The sequence below is a fragment of the Bombus huntii genome, chromosome 13, assembly GCF_024542735.1.
Source record: "Bombus huntii isolate Logan2020A chromosome 13, iyBomHunt1.1, whole genome shotgun sequence".
Classification (NCBI taxonomy): domain Eukaryota; kingdom Metazoa; phylum Arthropoda; class Insecta; order Hymenoptera; family Apidae; genus Bombus; species Bombus huntii.
The window spans coordinates 1440168-1462292 of NC_066250.1; the positions used below are offsets into that span (position 1 = coordinate 1440168).

At 44.0% G+C, this 22125-nt stretch overlaps 1 protein-coding gene across 4 annotated transcripts in view; it reads left to right on the forward strand.

The window, feature by feature from the left end:
* The window catches only part of LOC126872420 (integrin alpha-PS2-like), a 74840-nt gene that overhangs the window by 38482 nt on the left and 14233 nt on the right, over positions 1-22125 (forward strand). For 2 of the 4 annotated variants that reach the window (XM_050632355.1, XM_050632356.1), the window contains exons 4-5: positions 4281-4452; positions 16491-16552. In XM_050632355.1, the coding sequence (XP_050488312.1) occupies positions 4281-4452; positions 16491-16552 (234 nt within the window). Of the gene's footprint in view, positions 1-4280; positions 4453-16310; positions 16390-16490; positions 16553-22125 lie in introns of those variants that run through there. The other 2 variants (XM_050632357.1, XM_050632359.1) reach the window with 1 other exon arrangement.

Consider the following 22125-nt stretch of genomic DNA (forward strand, 5'->3'; position numbering starts at 1 on the left):
AAGCGAACGAGGTTGAAATTACACAGTGGTGGATGATTAGCGTCGCGTTAGACAACCGAGCAACACCGTGCATCCTTGAATGATGATTTGGTGGCTGCGTTTAGAGCAAAGACATCGTTAGGCAAGGAAACTGTTGATTTTCGTAAATGCGATGATTTTAATAATTTACGATATAATCTTTAGGAAGTTGGAAAGTTAGACGATTCTTCAGCTTCCAGAAAATCTGAAAAATTGTTAGCCTAAAAATTTTGAGTATCGTCGTCTCTACTGCATGGTACAATTAAAAATAAAATTATCCTCGTAGAAGTCCAAGGTTGTTAACCGTTCGGTCTGTCTACGGAGGGTACAATAGAATAAATTAAACACGAAGAAGTTAATTTTGTAAGTATAATTTGTTTGAAAAAAGGAACGTATCGTGTCTCGAGAACGAGTTACAGTTGCCGCAAAGATCTCGATCTCGAAAAACTGTCCGTCCGCAACTTTTTCACTGCCTGTTGGTCATCGCAACATTGTAACACATACGTAATCCGGACAAAAGGAAGAGAGAACGTGTCGAAACGTTTCTCCTCATCTGCTTTTTCAGCGTGCACGCGTCGATCAGCTGTCGATTCCTTAATACGTATCTCGATCAAGATACATCCGAACCCGATTGTCAAACGTATAAGATCGATTTACTCGTAGAGGCTCGATCACGATCGATCCGCGAGACCAGCTGTAACCGTGATAATCCCAGGCTTGCCTCTTCGTCTGCTCCTCCTTCGACTCTCCCTCCTTTTCTACCACTCGACGAGATGCATTCAAAGGGCTGACCGAGGACTGCCTTTATTCGGAACGCGTCCGATGACCAAACCCATTCTTGTATTTCGACGCGGCTGTCCGCTTCTATTATACCTCTTGATTCCACCGTATTTTTTAACCGCCTCTTTTTCGTTTGTTCTAACAGCTGTTTCGTTGCTCCAGTCATTTCTTTTTTCCTCTGAAGGGAGTAAGCTCGGAGGTAGTTTTCGAGAGGTAGGAAGTAGGAAGTGGTCGAGAGTTGCTCGTGAATTCGACTTTACTCGACGCAGTTGGAAATTAATCGTGTTTCTAAATTTGTGATTTAGTTTGGTAATTGATAGAGATAGAAGACGATGGGAAATTCTTTGGCAACTTTGTGTCATTAGATTTTTTTTTATTTGCAAGAATTTTACCATCGATTCTCATTGAGAATTATAAGTAAATTATTCTGGCGTGGTACTGTAACGTGAATAATAAGTGTTTATCGTTTGTTCGATTCTGAGTTATTAGATCGTAACAGCAGTTACGCTCCAATGGTCGAAACGCATTCTAATAAAATTCTCAAAAATCAATTCAGCTACTTTTATTGCTCGCAACAGAACGAGAGATAGGAATCAATACAAAAATGACTCATCTTTTACGTTGCAAACGCGTTTGCTACGTAAGTGGATATTTTTGTATTTGAAAAGGGTCGTACGTATCTGAGCCGGTGATCCTTGGACGATTGAGCTAAACTGGCGCAATGGATAAATTGCGGTACACATCGACGCAGGCTCTTCTTTTTTCACGTTCCTCGTTCCTGTCGGCTGTTCCCTGCCTCTCGATCGGCGAAAGAACACAACTGGTCGTTACGTTCAATTAAGTCACGACTCGGCGACACTTCGTTCTACCCTGCTACGCTTTTCTGCATCGAACCGTTCGATTCCGATCCCCGCGATCACGCGTCAAGCGTAGTCGTCGGTATTCTCAACGCAACAACGATAAATCGATTCCAGCGGGCGTACAGTCGATTACTCGTCGATACGGTCGCAGCCGAGGATGTTAGAATCGGTTTGTCCATGGAAATTTGTCCATTCGCTCCGCGACGGTTTCCCGAGTTGTTCGCGGAGATATTTCCTTCGCGGTCTATCAAGGTGTGAAACAAAAATTGGCTACACGCCAGTCCGCATAAAAACGCGTACAAACAAAGGTTCCTGAGATTTGGAAAGCTCGTCCGTCTAAATAAGATTTTTGATCATCAGAAAACGTCTCCTGCCAAGTACAGCAAGTTCTACTTGAAACATTTCTTTGCATAACGAATAGTTTAGAAGATAACTGCGTGTGTCGCTTCAAATGGGTCACCGCGTATAAAACTTAGCACACCTAACTGCATACTAAGCGCAGATTAACATTCATTTCCACTTCCTAAATCGCTCGAATCGTCTTAAACCGTTCAGCCTTTCACTCTGGATGTCTCAATCCCTGATGATCTCCTTTAATCTTCAATGAACGTTGGATGATCGTGCGATTCAGAGAGCCTGCGATACGACGTAACATTGTAACGCGCCTTAATTGGCTCGCAATTAATAATGCAGTGTTGCGTGTACTGGTCGTGGCAACAACATACGATCCTCCTGCACGCGGAATCAGCATATACGGCTCGTTAGGGCTCGTTTACACACAGAGTTAGCCTTGGAAGCCGATTAAAATGTTACTGGACCGCGTCCGAGACGATACCACGCGTTTGTTCTCTCCCTTAAATCTGCGTGTAGACACGTTTAAACGCAGCGAAGCCTCCTTTCAAGGTGTTTGATTTACGGCGAGCCGTTCGAATTGAACGCACGAGCTGGCTACGTGCACGAAGAGAATCCCAGCCTTGCGGTGAATGAAATCTTGCATGCGAGGGAATTAATTAATAACGCAGCACAGATTGATTTATCGTGGGATTTTGTTTCGTCTTTCTTTCTTTTTGTATTTATTCATTCGTACCGTTTATTTATTTCTCGGGCTCGGTTGCAGTGAAAGTATTATTTTCTTAATATTCGTTTCGCATTGATATTAATCGTCGTATAGATGCTAAAAAATGAACGATAAAAGATAACGACGTTAAATTGAGTAAAGAATTCGTTTAACCAAATTTAACGTACGGTAGAATTATTACGTTAAAATGTCAGGTACGTGTGTTCGACGTCTCTGCTATTAATTCCTTTCCGAAGACCATAGAAACGAAATCCTGCGTCGCTTCCCTAAGCATTGCATTTCTGATACCGATACGCGTCTTAACCGCATTATTTATAATTCCGTATCGCTGTGTGCCACCCTTCTCGCGAGAATGCAAATGGAATATAGAGAGACTTCAAAGACCGATACATTATCTGTGACTTTACGACTATTACAAATCGTAGCCAACTAAATCTGTCAAATCAGTGCAATCAAGAAACAAGAATTAGGAGTCAAAGATCACGCAGGGTAAATAACCGGGCGATATTTCCACAGGGCGAAATTAGCACAGATCCTCGACGCGATCGAGCGGTAAAGGATGCCATAATATTTCACTGGAAATGCAAAAGATATAGAAATGATTAATGGAAGCATAACGATCGCGATGTGCTACATCACGAGGAGGTACGATCGTTACATTTAACCCTAACGAGATTGACGCGTCGTGAGTCATTAATCTCGGCATCGTCCTAAAATTCCCGTGAATTCTACGATTAATTTAATTTGCCAGCCGTCGTGGTTTTCTCTTAAGCGACAAGTCCCGTAACGAGGTGGCGCGTGACGAATTTCACGGGAATTCTCTTAGACGCGATCCCCGTTCGATGAAACGCGAAGCGTGTCGTTACGTTTTATTATGAACGTATATTTATACGCCGGTTATTAAGGCCATCAGCTGCTACGGTTAGTTCTCTGGTCAAGTACAGACGATTGACGTAACACGATGATGATCGTTGCGCGTGAACCGAGCCTTGTCCCGGGATTCGAGCGGACAACTGCGAAGTCAATTGTGACACCCGCTGCCGAAAATACGAATTAGTCAACGCTTGTAACGCTTGATTGGATGACACAATGCGGAGTAACGTTGCGAAGTGAAAACTCCAATTTGCTTGTACCTCCTTTTGAGAAAATGCATAGATTTAACAGATTTCATGACCAAATATGGTCTTCATCGAGAAATGAACTAAGAGGAAGAAGATAATTTTCTTAATAATTGTCATTAAGTAATCGAATGTGATATTAATATACAGGGAAACCTGTTTATTAATTCAAATACGATTTTACTTCAAGACGATTGAAACGAGAATTTGGAATTGGTTGCGTAAAGCTCGATCCACGTGTATTTACGTGGAATTTCAATCGGCACGGAAGTCCTTGCCTGTTGTATGTTGGAACAAAATGTGCTTAACGAGTGGACAGGCTGGTCGTTACGTCTAATTGCGATGGAACGGCCATTAACAATACGAGAGCGCGATGCGTGGCGAGAGGTGAACGACGTTAAACGTTCCTGTTTGATATGCTTGCAGGCGTGCGCCCCGAGGTACATCTGGTTCTCCGTGTCCCAACAGAAGTACGATCCGGAAGACAATCGATGGAACAAGGACTCGCCCGTTGGAAGTAGAAGGGAACCCGTTGGCACCTGCTGGGCCGTCAGCAACAACTTCAACGAGTCACAGGAATATTCACCCTGTCGCACCAGTGAGTTTATTTTTATACGTCCGACCTTTTTGCTCGTGAATTTCAGTATTTTGTTTGAGATAATATAAACATCGTGGGAAAAGATACTTATTATTAGAAAGCAGATTTTCTTCTCGAGATATTTGCAAAAATCTTTCGTTGAATTTAAATTTATAATTGGCAATATATATGTATATTTCTATGCTAACGTTGCCGGCCGTCACTCGACGATCGGATATAAATTTAGCACAACTTATAACCCATTAATTTTTTCCTTTAATCCGTAGGTTTATTTATAAGACTGTGTTATAGTAATGTGGCCGCCATTAGGCGACCGCCTATGCCAGAATTCACGCTGCAATGAATATTCATGAATATTCATGAGGTAAATTTAACAAAAGCTTTTTGCCAATATCTTGAATATAAAACCGAACAGCGGTCACGTGTGTGAGAAAGAACTGTTCAGTATGTATATTTTAAGGTCACTGAAGTCGGTGAGGAGGCCGCGCTTTTAAATAATCACCGCAGTGGTTCTACAGAATTTTTAGCCATTCTCGCTCTTTCCAAGAATAGTTCGATCCAAGAAACAGGTGTCTTGCTTTTAACGGTGGGCCAAACTACAACCTCTCCGGTCTGTCTCGGTCTTTTCCAAGATAAATTCGGAAAAGTCACAGCTTATATGTACACGGAATCGCCGATTTTGATAAACGTAGTTAGACCGAAGTCAAGAAAGCCTCGAGTCTCTGAATAGCGGGTGGTTGGTAAACATTTTCTCTGAAAAAGTTATTTTCGGCACTGAGACCCTTGTCGCAGCCAACGATACATATGTAAATGGATTACGTGCATTCACGATGCTATAAACAGTTGTAAACAGCGTCTGAAGAGTTCTCTCCTCTTTCCGTTTCGAATGCTTGTTCGAGGGGTAGCACGAGCTTCGTTTTCTCAAGTGGTAAATCGTTTGTCCTTTGAGAAATCCCACGGGACGAACTTTCTCTCCGACAAAGACGAGGATACTCCGCGACATGTGGCCGTGTCCTCGAGGCATGGCGACCATAAATACGCCCGGTAACAGGATATTTCCTGTCGTCCATGCAGGTCTGCCATGGTGTTTTAATGACAAAAGACGTATCGATTTTCTCGGAGCCGGTGAATCGGCTGCTTGTTTTACGATAATTTTAAAAACACCGTCGACTTCTTCTTTCTTAATTCGTTTCGCGTTAATAGCCGAATCACTCGATTCCCTCGGTTCTTTCATTCATTTTTCTGAAATTATTTACTCTTTTGCATTTTTACGGTACGGTTCGTTAAATGGTACGAAAAAATGCTTCTTAATAGAGCTGGACCGCCTCTTAGTTTCTATTCTTTTTTTTTTACATAAAGAAAGATAGCTTGTTGGTATAGGGAACTCGAGCACGAGACCGGTAGATAAGCGGCAGATACGAACAAAGTGCTATTTTAAAATCTATTCGAATGCAAACAGGAGCTGAATGGTTAAGCGTTAAGTCCATCACGGAAAGTGCACTTTCTTCTGTTCTTCGTGATAACGTTCGTGCCATTGTTCGAAGATAAGCTCCTTTGGAATGTCCTGCATTTTTCTGTTATCTACTGGTTATCACTGGTCCACCAGACTTTCAGCGCAGATTCTAAAAGTTACTTATGCGTGGCACTGTCACGTTGTTGGGATATTTCGGAAGCCTTTCCGGTCGATCATCTTCCGCGGTTCCAAGACTCGAAAATGAGTCGACATAAAATTATTTCATAACGAAGAATACGACTAGGAGCGTGTAATTAACTCGCAATACAAAGCGCGATAAAACAGCATACAGTTCGAAGAATACTCTAAGAGACTTCGAATCGAACTTGGTTCGAAAAATTTCATTTCCTTCTTCTAATTTTATCGTATTCGTTTCACTGTGTGTTTCGAAATTGGAAAAATCGAAAAATGGGAAAGAGAAGAGTCTAAGAGATTTATCTTGCTTCTCGTTTAGGAATGACCATTGGCGTGAGAAAACGGTATAGTTAGTTCGCCGTATCTGTTTTGACGCGATAAGGAAGAAAAACAAGTAAAGAAACGTTCAACGAGAGAAACGATTTTAAGACTTGCTCCTGTGCTCGGTGCACGTTCGCGTACCAAGGGCAGATACTTTTCAGGGGCAGAAATATGCCGCGTGGGTTGTTTTAGCGTCACACTTTCCCGCAATTAAAGTCAAGCGTTCGCGAAGCAAATCTTGCACGCGCTCGCGTGTTTTACGCGCTGCGGACTGATGCGCTTCCTGTCACGCGTGTGCTCTACATTTTCTTGCTAAGCTTCTCGAGTCCAAGACGAACTTAGCAGAATCTGACGCGTTTAAGTGGCTTCTGACTCACTCGCGTCTGACGTTTTGTTCGATCACCGACGATCCAGCGTTTCGCCGTAGAAGATCGATATCGCGTTTACGTCGACGTTACTTTCGCAAGACGAAACTGATAAAAACGGTCGCAGTTCGTCAGAAAACGTCGATATCCTCGCGGAAGTGGCGCGCATCGCAGGCGTGTGAGCTCATCGTCGAGAAATTCTGCGGCGAGACTCGAGCAATTAAACAATTTGTAGCGGCCAAACGGACGAACGTTTGCTGTCGCTTTTCCCGAGAATCGTAAGGCGCGTTCTTAACGGCTAGATCGTTTATGAAGCCGTGCGCTGGTCGTTCTATCTGGATATTTGCTCATTCTTGCCTTTTCTGGACGCGAATCGCCATGTTCGCTTCTCGTCTATCGACCGGCTACCATTTGTCGTTACCGCGTAGATATAATTCGCATTGGAACGTTTGGTTTTCCAGCTGTGCATTATACGAGCGTTTCATTAACATTCGCGTCCTTCGACGACATAAATCGCATCGTGCAACGGTTGATTTTCTATCAGGCGAGTTCTGTTCTTTGTCAATTTTCAATCGCTCGTAGAAGATGACGTTGGTGTTGCAAAACAGCACGTGAGATCATCGATGCGTCGTGAATCGACGAGAACGACCTTCGGGGAAACTGACTCACTTTTAGGTTTGAAGAAGGTGCCGTCATCGGGAAGGAAGTTTTGCAAATTTTTAGTAGAAATTGTAGTTTTGCGAAATTTCGCAGAAGCCGTTTTGATCTCTTCGATCGTACCATTCCTATTAATATCTTTCGTTCCGTCCTTCTGTTTCATTGTCTACTTCGTGGTTTAATACGCAAGACGAACATCCGCAAACATCTGCCACCACGTAATTTTTATTCCTGTAGATTTGCTCACGTGCGCGTTTCCGTTTGTCGTAAAGAACTGCCGGTAACACCTATATCAGCATGCAAATACATATGCGTGTTTACACCGATATGCATAAACGTGCGAAGCACCTTAACGCATCGATTAATACTCCTTTATTATTTATTATTTATTATTTTTAGAGCTTAGAATGTTCTTGTCAATCGCGCTGCTGACGATCGTCAGAATCTTTAGACACAGGTTTTTGCCACGATCGTGTTCTTGCGTCGGAATGATCTGAAAAAAAGTTCGTCGACGTACTTGTCGACATCTTTCGATCGTTTGTAAATTTTTCTTAATAAACATAGAAATTATTTCCGAATGAATTCAAGGACGAAGAATCATTCAGGCGATGGAACGCTGTTTTTCCAATTCCGTTGAAGCCGATGTATTGTTTACATAAAGTTTCTTCGATGCGATCGTATACCTTTCACCCTCGTTTACTTCTATCTGTTTAATCACAAACACACGTCTATCGTATCACGCGATATGTTTTACAAGTACGCTACTTCCACCTCATTTTCAACCAGATTAAACGGGGACAATATGCGTTTCAAATAAAGATTACACGATGTTCTCCCTTCTATGGTAGTGCAAATAGGAACGATCGGGCGGTTTCCCGTTGGTTCATCAACGTGGCTCGCTGAAAAATCGACCGGTCGACTAATGGCCTCGCGATGTGCTAAACGTGCCACAAGGAGAAGAAAAGGGTGTACGGTTAAGCGCTACTAAAAAGAGCTTTTAGAGTCAGGATGGAGGTCTTCGAAGAGAAGCGTAGACAAGGTTTATGATTCACACTCTATCTATTACCTTCGATGCGTTCAGCCAGTGATTACAGAGCAGAACGACTCCGATCCATCCTTCACGATGAAACGCCACAGTGAATGTTTCCATAGAAATCGGCCTGTTATTACGGCGTGTAGTTTCCAACGCTTCCCCTTAAACGTGCAGCGATTTTATCTAAGTTTGGTATCGAGTCGGAATCGTTGCTTCTTACGTCGACTAGGAAATAGAAACTCTTTTTTTTTTCGCTCGAATATTTTTCCTCGATTTGGACTACGTACTCGATGGTTAGTTTCATTAGATCGCACGATGTCGATGTCGGTGTCATAGGTAATTGGATGTCCTCGAGTCATTTACATTCTTCTGTATTTTTCTCAAAATTAAGAATATCTTTGATAAGAGGAAAGGCTCGCTTCGATTACGAAAATTGATGAAATTAACTTAGAGACATTTAATTCTCGTAGAAATATTGTTTAAAACCAGAGCTCGCTTGCTGCAAGAAGAAGTTTCTCGTATGCAACGGTAGCAAGACAATTATCAAAATAGTCGAAGGAAGCAATCACATCGAGAGAACTAACCATCACGGTTAATAAAACAGTACGCACGTTTGTTAAGCTCGCGAGACGAGAGAACATTCCCTCGTTGTTCGGTGGCGCGATATCGTCGCCACTTAGACAATAAAACGGCACATTCGAGAAACGCGAGCAGCGGCAGTAGCATTCAGTGAAAGTGGCGATGAATTGCCATTAGCAAGCCGCGTTCTAACGATGAAAGCCGCCTACTCGCTGAAGCGTGGTTCGAGAAGGAAGCTCGTATAGGAAAAACACCGAGAAGAAAAACAAAAGATGGAAAAACGGAAAATTGTAATTAGAAGGCGCCGTTGCCTCGGGCCGCTAGCTCAGCATCGTTCTAACAAGGCCAATTAACACTTGATCCTGCTTGAATTACGATCGTGTTGCCGATCTCTCTACCGGCTTCGCCGTGGATATTCGTTTCTTGCCCGAGGATTTGTCAAAACGAATGGCCGTCGTCGCTACTTTATTCGCGGCTACCAATAAAAATCACGGCCACTTTGTCCTGGCTTGACGAACTATTAACAACAAGAATGCTGGTGACAAGATCTTGAATTCTTCGCGTTGCAATAAGAACGATCCGACTCTTATTGCGATTTTATTGCGGCTCGCGCTCGCGTCCAACAGGCGCTTGGAATTGCTGTTCAGAGATAAACCTCTGCGGTGTTTCGTTTGTTTCACGCCGATTGTCTTCTTGCTTGCTTCTCCAGGATGGAAATGCAATTTCGTTCTTACTTTTTTCTTCGGCTATTCTTTTTGGACAGTTTTGCCACGATTGATCTGTCAGGGGAAAATGACGTTGTTTGCGGTCGTGGTACGTTTTCATGACGAGGTTTCGAACAGCTCGAGGGAACAATGGAATACTCGATAGTTTGACCAAAAGGTGGAATGCGCTTGCTTTGTTTTACGTCACTTTTCCTCTTATTTTCTTCGTACCGATGGAGATATAATTTCACTCGTCATCGATTCTCGTTATGGCGTTCGAAGCTATCTAAGAACTGAACCGATTTAAAAAAAGAAAGGTAGAAAAAAAGGAGCAATCTGATAATAGAAAAGCGTACTTTCCAAGCGATTGTAATCTATCTTACCGTTGTACGATAATTGCTTCTGATGTTAAACCGATTCCACAAACTGACTCCCTCTTATTTCCAATGTAATTTAATAATTTCAACATGGTATTTAATGTTTTCAATTGTTCAGATTATTTACCACGACCATCGAGTTTCGTTTTCTTCTTATTAAAAAATATACGCTTGATAGGGGATACTTAATCGCCCGTCGACACACTCACACATTTACGCGGAATCAGAATCACAGTAGCTCCATTCATTCTGTGCAACTCGATTAAGCGTCACGTGTACGAACGTACGAACACTTTCACCGTACCGTTTTAACTTCATTCTTTAAAATTACGAATTAATACTTGCAGCGAAAATTATTATTTTCATCGGACGATCTTTAATTTACTCGAATATGTGTTTCGTTTGACTCACGCGTCTTATCACTGCGTTATTTATTTATATCTAGGTAATTTCATTTGCTACTTTCAATGTATATTTCCACGTGACAAGGATGTCGTTGTTTTCGAAGGACCGTGCGGGTCCTCCGTGTCGTTGGACTTACGCTTCGTTTGCTTACTTGCAGTAACTTTCTTCGTATTTCTATAGCGCTCGTCGTGGGCCCAAGTTCGAGTGCAAAGCACTCTGTTACCGACGAGAATAGCACCCTCGCAAAGCATCGAGACACGAAAGAGTATAAATAGAGCGACTGGCGACGATATCCTCCAATCGAACCTGTCTTTCGTTACCTCGCACATTGAGGCAACTTTTTCGCCAAAAAAAAAAAAAAAAAAAAAAAGAAACTCTGTCAAACGTAAAAATAACTTTCCATTCTACCTATACCGAAATCTGCACTGAAAAGTCACTTTTCGTCGGACCAGACTATTAGAACTTTGCGTATTATACGATACAGGACAGAAGGTAAATTTGGAATTTTTCAACAGTACAGGATTTCGTTTCAATTATATCGCAACACGTTTCTAATGAATGATTCGGTACACCTCCTAGTTGGAATCATTCTTCAAACCATTGATTTCTCACGTATCGATTTTAAACACGCCATTACCGGCTATACATCGAGATCGAAGGCCCATTGGGACGCGATGTTAAAGGGCAGCTGTCTCTCTCTTTAGAGCTTCTTTGCATGCGCACGAAGAAACGGCGGCGCCGATCGACCACGTTGTTTTTTCTCTGGCCGACACGGCTGGATCGGTCGTCGACGACCGATTGATGTAATTGCGTGACTGGCAGCTCGTCTAAAGTGACCGATCGGCCGTCAGGGCCCCTTCTCGTCGTTCTCATAACGTATGTACGTAGTCACGCTCGTGTAGACCAACACTGCGCGCTCCTGGATCCCACCGGATATTCTCCCATACAGCCGTCGTTTTCTTACACTGACAGTCTCTGTCGGGCCGTGAGCTCGATTAAAACAACCACGACTCTTCGTTCATCGAATGCAACTTTCGTTTCAAGCATTGGGACGATGCGAGCGAACGAACAGCTTGGAAGTACGCACAGGTGTATTAGAACGATGTGCGAGAAGTCGAGGGAAATCGAGTCGGTTCGGCTGTAAAATTTCACGCTTCGTGTCATTGAATTTTTCAATTATTAATTTCGATGGTATCTGGTATTGCGTATACGATACGGGACTTGTCATTTCTTTCTGGAAATAATTTCTTTTTGGATCGCGAGTGGAAATGACGTGTCAGGTTGCAAAGATGTATGATCGAACGATTCTTATTAAGAGTTTATTAGGAATTATTAAGAGCGGTTAAGTTAGTTGAACGTAATGGTTTGATAGTCGGATAACGCAAGCTAAACGAGCAAGGAGACACGGATATGTAATTTCATAAAAGGCTGTACATGGTAAAAGAAGTCAGGAGCCAGCGACTAAAGCAAAAGTTCATTGACTCGCGATCAATCTCTTAGCAACTGCCAAGAGTCAATATTTAATTCATGGAATGCGTTAGTTATTCATACAGTGAACTAAATTCAAATGGAATAGGTGAAAAAACCTATTGAGAAGTCGAGAGAGTAAATCATCGTGTCCTGAACATTTCTAATCGCGCCACGTGTAATTCGTTAATTAATATTCACCACCGTTAGAATTACTGCAAAACCTACGCGATGAAATTCCTTCCTGCGAGAGCAACAAACTCGTGGCTCTGGAATCTGCCATGAAAATTAGAAAATCCGCGTGAGACAGAAAAATTTGTAAACGACACGGTATCGTTACGCGAGTCGACGTTTCCCTTCGTCCATCGATTCGTAAATTGCGCTTAATGGTAGCAACGTTAGAAACGCGGACGTAACCTTGACTAGTTGAAACGAAGGATGTTCGATGCAATAGCAAAATGCTGAGTTTTGTTGCTTCTTTTCAGCTGATAATGGCCGATTGTCGGTTAATGGCAGCGACTCGTCACGATTACGTTGGCGCAGGCTTTGACGAGTGTGGCCAGCTTATTGACGCTAATGCCAAGTGTCAGGTCGAGATTAATCTTTCCGGCGGCAGTCACATTCGCGCGATCAATCTTACGCGAGGGTGTTCCAAACGGATCGTGAATGCGCGGTTCGTTTCCTCTATGAATCGACGTATATGTTTGAAATTTTATTCTTCTCGTTTCTTCACGAGATTGTAACACGAAGCGGGATAGCTTTGATTGATGGGCAAGGCGCTACACTTTGTGTTTGTTGAAACAGCGAATAATCGGTTTTCTTATCGTGCTACTTGTAGAGATAAAGGCTCTCTGTTCGTGGAATTATTTAGAAAATATGAATAAATAAATTTTAGAACGACTTTGTTGTCTTATCGTGACTAGCCTTTTTGGGACTAGTGTTATAGAATATGCGTCGAAATTTAATATTTCTCTAGTCGGTTGAATTATTCGTTACGTCTTCGATAGGATACGCGGTGAACTATTAACTTGCTTCTGTCACGCAACACGAAGCTGCAGAAACGACGCAAACAGTTTTTGTCACAGATATTTGCAATTCTTTAGAAAATGAACGCTTTTACCGATGATTTCATACGTATGATAAACAGAAGATAAAGGTATTGACTGTCCTTGAGAACACCGCGCACAGCTGGAATGCGAAACAGCATGAAAATGTATTCCTTTATTTTTGAGAACATGATACTTCAACTCATCGAAAGACGCGTTGAACGGAAAATGTCTAACGATCGATCATATCGTTTGGAAAGATCGGAAAGCGAGAAGACGTAGCGTACGATCCACGTGGAAATCATGGCGAGTCACGGCCGTGCGAGAAACGTCGCGTATTTCGCGTAACTTCGCGTAAACATACGGGCGAACGTTTCAACCGGAAGTTTCCAAAAAGACCGACGCAAAGATAATACACATCGTAAGTGCACCTCCGAGCTGCATTTCTGCATTCTCATCGTGCGCACCGATGTACGGTGTACAACGATGGACGTTAAAAGAACTTCCATACGGAGTCGGACTACGCGATAGACTGGCTTGCACGTGAAACGAAACCAAAACCTCCTCTCTCGCTCGTGGTGACGTCTTTTACTTCCTGCGTTTCGTCGCGTTTCTACAGCTACGTAATTCCCTTTAAACGTCCCTCGACGTAATCGCGTTTGACGTATCTGAAAATAGAACGTTCTATGTAACCGAGCCTGGGCTTCGTTCCTCCTAATTGGATAATAAATTTGACGCTTTGCGTATGGTGTGAATTATCAAATAAATCATCCACCAGGTTATGTTATAACGTTATAACATAACCATGCTATGCTCGACTACATAAATCGCAGTGGGCTACGCGATCATTCAAAAACTTGTATAATTTAGTCGATAAATTATAACGTTCAAGAGATTTTAGACACTGAATGAGAACGCATCAAACCATCGATCGTCCTCGTTTGGGAAATTAAACGCTGTGAAAACTCGTTCGCTTAAATAAAAAGTAGAAAAAGAAGAAGGAAAGAAAAGATGTAAGAAGAAAAGGACTTTTCACGCACGGTACGCGTTGCTCGCGGGTAATGCAATTTTATCGGCCACTTTTCCGCTTCTTTCGCCGCGAAGCGACATGGTCTTCCACTGAAATATCATTGCGAGCCAGAGGCGGCGAAGAAACGTGGATATTTGTGCGATTGCAAAAGGGCATTCGCTGCAGGCGAGATCTCGGAGCGGAAAGAGCGAATTACCAGAAGAACACGGCTGTAATAACCGCTCCTTTTTCTCGATGACACGTAATTGCCCGAGAGGAGCACGTGAAATAGCGTATCAGAAGCGGATAAAACGGTCTATCAAACTCGTACACGTACGCGGACGTGTGTACACACTCGAACTGGTTCGTGATCGAGGTGAAAAACGGGAAATTATAGGAAATCGCGAACTACCGGCCGCGGGGAACGATCGTGGTACACGAGCGGAGACACGATCGAGAATTGTAGAAATTGATAACCGTGAAGAAGTGACTCGCGCCGAATGAATTATGTATTTAGCGGAAACAATGGAGCACGGTGACGTGCTCTGGTTACCGTCGCTGTTTTCTGGCTTTGGAACATGTTCGAACGTGGTGACTGTGGATTAATTTGCTTGTAATTCGTACGGACAAACCTTTGGAGAAGCTTCGTGATGTTTAGCGATGGGGTATTCTTTGCTCGGAAAAATGTCACGCGACAAGCGAATACGATCGATCGACGTGTAGGATATAAAAGTTCTTAATCTTAACGCATCGCTTACAGGCTGTCGATTATATCGACGTCTGTGTGATTATTGCTTTCCGAGTCGGTATATTGCAGAGATAATTTTAGGTAATCATCTTCGAACACCAATGTCACTTACATCGTCAGGTTCCATTTTCGAGGCAGGCTTCGAACAGTTAACAACTTTTTAACAACTTTGAAAAACAGATAGAACGCTGTTATTGCCGGCTGTACAAGCGCGAATTTGTTCAACAAGTTTTCTACCACCGCCTTAAACAGATTCAGGAAAAAACCGATTAATAGTCGATAGCCGAAGTCAATAAAACGTCAATTTACAGGCTACCGGTCGATAAACGCCATTGATATGCTGTCGGTAAGAAACGCGTTAAGATCGATGGAATAAAATTATGACGTAGGTAGAATTCGATGCAAAAGTGCACAGCATAGAATTCGTAGAAAATATACGACAATCCGACTAATTGAATTTCCATTGACATCCGAGAGGCGATGATTCATTGGTTGGAAACGAAGCGCGATTCATCTGGACCGAGTCTGAATCGGCAATCTAATTTTAATCGTATTCAATCTGGTTGGCGTTGCGAAGGTCGGGAGGATTTCCTGGAAGCGACGTTGGACATTGTCGGGAACGAGATACTAGTCCGAATCGATCAAGGCGATCCGCGACCGAAGAAAACGACCCGCGAACACGTCACGCGTCCAAGATCGATCCAGGATTAATGATGCGTGCAACGTATTCTATGGACGTGTGCGGGAGTGCGTGGCGATAGTCCTTTAAGACGATTTCTAAGTCGACTTCCTAGTCGATAGGTGGACGAACGACCTCCGTGACACGGTACAAGACGTTTAGCAAATGCGCGCGCCAAGTCTTTCACCTTTCCTGACACGAGTTCCCCTCGAGGAATTCCTGTCTCTTTTTTCGTCGTAGAATACAGTCGAGGGACTTTCCTGCGGCTTGCATTGTTGTTGAGATATCAAACCTTTCGAGAATTCGTCGATGTTTTTAGATAATTCGAATTCTCCGTTCCTTCTTCATCTTTCTGTTGATAAAGGAAAATGCAACTTTTTCTTTTTGGTTTTAAGAGAAGTAGGAATATCGAGGAATGTCCATTTTGCGATACGTCTTGTCTTCATGAGAACTAGGACTGAAAGACTGTGTCGAATCAAAGAGTGTCGCCGTGAGACGCCATTAAAGATTTTGTGTATCGATTACGAAACAGGGATAAAAATGATGAATATTTTATTAACCATACCTTGTTCTAGCAACTACATACGGTATAAACTTGGTTTTGTGAACAATACGGTTGAATTTATCGAACGTTTTTCCTTTTCTTCGCTAAGATATTAAAACTTAATTTTCTCGATAGACCTATTTTCTGACCGCTGTACATTTTTCTACGCTGTACGTTGTGTTATAAGAATGAAAAAATAACTTATCGAGAACCTTTGAGCGGGAAAGAGCGAGACATCGAAGCAACAGGTTAAACGATCTCGAAGTAATCTTTCATTTGTCGGCCGTAATTATGCGTGGAATTATCGTTACGAAGGATCGATTCGGGGAACGTTCTCAATTATCGAGGGCTGCCGGTACGTGGGCAGAAGTCCGTTCAAACGAAACGACCGAGATATGACGTCTCTGTTTAGAACAGCGAAGAACGACGCTATATAATTGCGTGTTTCCGTTTCAGGGTACTGGGGATACCACAGGCAGGGTTCGTGTCAAGCTGGATTGGGCGCTGCCATGTCCAAGGTAAGTCCACGAAAGAAAAAATACTAGACACATAATATTTCACTCGTAGAAAATATATCTTTGAAACGTAACCAACGATTTACACGTAACGTAGATTCCATACACGTGTCGTGGATGCATCGATGAAAGTTCAATTGCAACGTATTTTCATATTCGTTCAAATATATTTGAGTTTTTCGGATAGCAAAACCGTCGACGAGAACCACAACCCCCTGTCATCGCGTCACAGACTCTTCTCGCGAGCCTCGAGATCCCACTCGTCGTCGTCTGCTGCTGCTGCTGCTGCTGCTGCTCAGCCAGAAGCAAGCGTATGCAACTCGAAAAACATTCCCCCGAGAATATCACACAACGGTTTCACAAATCACCGTGCACCGAGTCAGAGCCAAGCCAGAGATACCAAAACGAAAGGGTGGAACACGATTGAAGGGGGATTAAAATTCAGTCTTTGAAACTATTGAAGTCAACGAGCGAGCCCAAATACGAGTCTTTCCCTTGGCACGCTCTTTCTCTCTACGATCTCTAACTGTTTAAGTCGCTGGCGTAAACACAGAGGCCCGTTGGATATAAATACGGTAACCCCACGTGTCCTGACGGTTGCCACGTCCCGAAAGAGTTAAGAGGCGACACGAGGGGTCGGCGAGGAGGAACCGAATATGGCCAGGAATGTGAATTCCTGCCTTACGCACCTCCGATCGTGGCCATTCGTATTCGTGGTGCATGGCGAGGGTATAGAAAGCCGGCCTCCGTCTATCTTTTTTTCCTCTTTCTTTCTCTTCCTTCCTATATACGATTGTCTTGTCGAAAGCTCGATTTTCTGGCGCTGGTCGCCAGATCCCCGGAGCCGATCTGCCCAGGACACCACGTAGGCGTCGACCTGTGCCTTTTGTCTCCCCTTACTTCTTTTTTTATCTTTTCTTTTCGTTTCTTCTCACTGGATTTCGCCGGCAGATCGGCGCATCGACTCGTGCGCTCGACACGTTCGTTCGTAGCACCTGCGTCCACGGTGATACCTTGTTCGTGGCCGGTGTCGCGATAAGTATCGCGGGGCCAATAGGTACGAATTCGAAATTGGTATGTCAGCGGTTTATCTCTCGGGGATCCTCGGCCACGAAAAGGGATGAGTCCATGCTGGTGCGGACGTGAAACGTATGAAGAATAAGAAGGCTGCGGGCAACGGAGCAACTCGAATCGCTTTCGGGGATGAGTTAATCCTGCCGCTTGGAAACTCTGCTTTCGGGGAAAACGTGCTTTGGTTTGGTTTTCAGTGTAGGATTACCACATCCGTCGGAATGATGGATTACAGACTTCTTCGTTTTAAACTTACACATTTTTCTTTGTATAGATATATCTATCTTTTCCTCTATAGATATATTACTTTCATCGATCTGACAATTTTTTTGTTACCACGACATCCCCTTGATCGCAGTCGACTAACCAAACGTCTCGAACTAAAAATATCGTCGTAGCTTCGAATTTAAAGATCATCGAAAAACTCTGTATATCGAAAATAGTGATTCACTGCCTTTCATCAACGTCAACCGAGAAACCAACCCCTTCTCGCGTCGTATAATCTCGATCCAAGCCCGATACGTTTCTCCTAACGCGCTTTCTTGTCCCGGGGCCGCGTGACCCAGACTCTGTCGATCTAATCTGCGAAGATGGGAGAGAAGAAAGGCAGGATTTCCGGCGACGGGGTTGGAATCGACGCTGGGAGCGGCGTTATCGGCGCAGCGGGACAGCTTCGATTGCCGGCAAAGAAATAGTGGCACAATTCCCTGGCCACTCAGCCGGCTATCTCACCGTGGATGTATAATTCAGAATTGTTCGGCTATATAGCAGATGTTTAATGCATGCCGCGGTCCGTGCCCGGCTCTAACTTCGCCTCGGCATTCAATGTTAATACCCCACCCCCGCGGTACGAACGGTCAATCGTGCCTCTTACCCACAGTCCGCCAGTCGTGAAACGACGCTGCCGCAATGATTTTAGGCAAATTCGATCCTCTTCCTCGATCCTCCGACCCCTCGTCTCTGCCTCGCTCCGTCTTTATTCGCCGGTTTCGGAGTCGAGCCGCGAATCCAGCAGCTGGTCGCCGCTGACGAATTCTAATGGCGCGTTTAACTTCGAAATCATGACGCGGATTCCTCGTCTTCCCTCCTGCAGCCAAGTTTTAGGCAGCTTCGGAGTGTTTCGCAGGATATTCCAGGTGAATTTTAGAGGATGGCAACGTCGACCTTTCTCCGCTCGAGAGATCGCGATATTCGAGGATCTGGATATTTGCCGATCGAAAGATCAATCTCAGCTTTTGTGCGCGAATTTTACATCGAAATTTTCACGGTACTTTCTCTAACAAGGGATCTTCGAATCGGAAACTTTGGATCAGAAAACGAAAAGTCTACGCAATTTGTTTTACGGCTAAATTATCCTCGAAAGAAAGGGACTGTGGTAGAGTCACCGAAATATTAGGCAAATTTTGTTTCTATTTAAAGCAGAAGCTCGTCCATTTTCAATAACGTTTTCCTCTCGAGCTGTTCGGCGTTTGTTCGGTGGTCGTAGTGATCGCTAGAAGGATCCTCGTGCGCACTAAATCTCGAGACCGGTGATTTAGAAGGCTCCCGAACGCCATTCAGTATGCAATCGGCCATCGATCTTCGCGTTAAACCGCCGCTCCTGGTATCTACCTCTGTTGTATCTGGTTCCGCGCGTTATCCCCCGATCTACAGAGGATCTAGTCAAGATCGATCGATATCCGCCCGATACCGATCTATACGACGCGGAACGCGATCATCGATCCTCTTGTTCCACGGACAAACGTGTACCCCCCTCGTTCACTCGCCACGAAAATAACTTCGAGGAGGTCTTTTCGTGAAATCTCAATGTTGCAGTGGTATTCCCAGCTCGAGGAAATCATTTTAGATCCAACTCGATAGAGATTTATCTTTTATACGGTCGATCGTGCTCGATCTTCCGATTCGGGCGGTAGAAAGTGTTGTTTGATCGTCGCTGGCGATCGGCGCGTCGAAATGGTATTTCTAAGCACGTAGAGAGAAAATCGAGAGTAGAATCTTACGTCGGGTGAATTTTTAATTTTACGACTCGTGGGGAAAGGTCTGTTTCGATCTGTTGCACGGAATTCGATCTGTTGTATAAAAATTGGTTGAAGAATAACAGAAATTTATCGGGCGCCCGAATTTAAGTTACAAATTTCTAATTCGAAGTTTCCTTTGAACTTCGTTTAAATAAAACTCAAAAGCATTTCCGTTCCATCGATGGTCCTAAGTAGAATTTAAAATCCATTCGACTCCACCGCCCACGATACTCTCTCCAAAACGTGATGCAACAAAGCTAGTGGAGGCTAAGCTACCCTCTTGTACGTCTTCAACCTCTCGAGCTATTCATTCGCAATATAAACCGAAACGCAACACGTGTCCACTTCAGTTTCACGTTATCGCGCTTGAAAGGGGCTGCTTCCACTTTTGCAATTCAGAAAAACTGCTTTCGACCATACAAACGGTATTTTCGTTTCCTGTATTCGTATTCGATGGCTGATCGCTTCGTTATTTGTCGTTCTCGTCGAGCATCTAACCGCAGATCTGCAGTTCTTTCCTGGAAATGAATTCGACGAATCAAGAGGAAAATTAAATACTCGTTACGCAAGACATCGCGACGATCCTCCTTCCCCTAACCCTAACAGACACCAAGAACCCTTGTTCGATGGTCGTTTAAAAAATCGAAACTCAACCCTGTCGTGTATAGCAGCAAGCTATCATAAACGTCTCTCGATTTCTTCAAAAGTCGTTGGAACAACTTATCGACCGCCCCACTACGGTTGCAGAGGCGCACATAAATACGTGGAAACGGTGGCATAAATTTCAGCATGCTCCCATACATATTTGAGCGACCGGTTATATTTCAATCTCGGATGGTCAGTTTCCTCCCCCTCGCGATCGGCGCCAGAATACAACTCGTGCCGGTCGTGTTTCGTGTAGAGAGAGGCAAAGAATACGGCCGCCATTGTCTCGGTTGCAAATTTTTCGCGTGTACAAGCATCGAGGCAACGCTACTCCGTAGGGGGTACATCGTGTCGGTCTCATTCCCCCTTTCAGCTTCGAGCGTCTGTGCGCCATCGAGCCGCTTCTGTGTTCAGCCGTGTCGTACGAGTTCCCTCGACAAATGCACGTATTTGCTTGGCTACCGGTTCGCTAATACCTTCGCTGTAAAAGCAGCGCACAGGACACGGGGGTTGGAAATTTCGTTCGGGACGGCAATTTTTCTCCGAAGCGTTTGAATTTTTGAAACGCCGGCTACCGCCGTATCTTGTTGTGCCACTGACTCGTACGGATTACTTGGTATTTGCTCGTTGAATTAACGCGTGGTAAAAATTAACGCAACCGTTTGTCCGATGAGACGTTTAGATTAAAAAGGCAGATACTGTATCTCGTAAAACTTCGTAGGGCTTCTGTGTCTCGATTCTTATTGTTCGTACCGCCTGAGACTTCCGGGTGCGAGACTAATCAGGCTATGATTAGTCTTGATCGAGTCGCATAGCTGCGAGGCTACCAGCGCGTCGAGACGAAGCTTCGACTCGATGCTCGTTGGATACGCCAGCTTCGTCTGTTAGCTACGATTCTCATAGCCCGGCGGATGGCGCCGGAACATAAAAGTCACGGTTATTGCACCCGTGCGCAGTGTTGGGCGTGCACGTGACTCGGTGGCACGGTTTGACATTGTTGGTCGACGAGGAGGGCCCATTGTTCGCGTAGCGTGCGAATCGGCCGTACGGGCCGGCTCACAAATAATAACATTTCTGCGGGACGATAAATAAAAGCGGCCCCTAAAGTGCAGCAGCAGGCTGGCGCCACTAGAATGCATACGGTAAGAGAAGAGACCGGCTGTATGCACTCGATGCACTGACGCAACCGAGATGCCTCTCCGATAGCGTCGAGGAGTTTATGTCACAGCTGTGTTTTTTGCTCCGACTGGAAATTAATGAGCCACGATTCTCCCTGGATGATTCGAAGCGTGTTTAGCTGGGAGAAATTTTACTTTCTATAGATTTGATATTAGCCTTGGTTCGGGTCGAGCCAAAGCAAGGCACATCTAGATTTCTCGGAGAAACAGCAGCGACCGTAGAAACGCGCGTTATAGACCATAAGAAAGAAGCACCTAATGCAAATGCGGTAAGTCGACTGCATAAACTCGGCGATCCGGCAGAATTACAGCGCGAAGCTTGTCGTTTGTAACGCGACTGTGCTTACGAGTATCGTCCGCGCGGTTTCTAATGGAGCAAAGATTACGTATCGGAAGGCAGTGAAAATGCATTCCTATTATTCTTCCTGGCCTTTACGTTACCTTCTTACTCTACCTATGCGGTACATTCTACCTGTATTTCACCTATTACTATTTTGCGTACAAACAACCGATTGTAATTCTTATTATTCCAACGTAACCGTTTTGAATCGATACGCTTCTGTATCAGCTTTGTACAAATTTGCTCAGAGTTTCGTTTCGTTGTCGATAAAAATTGTTTAACCCATCCTAGACAGATATAGATCTGTTCCACTGTTCTTCGAAT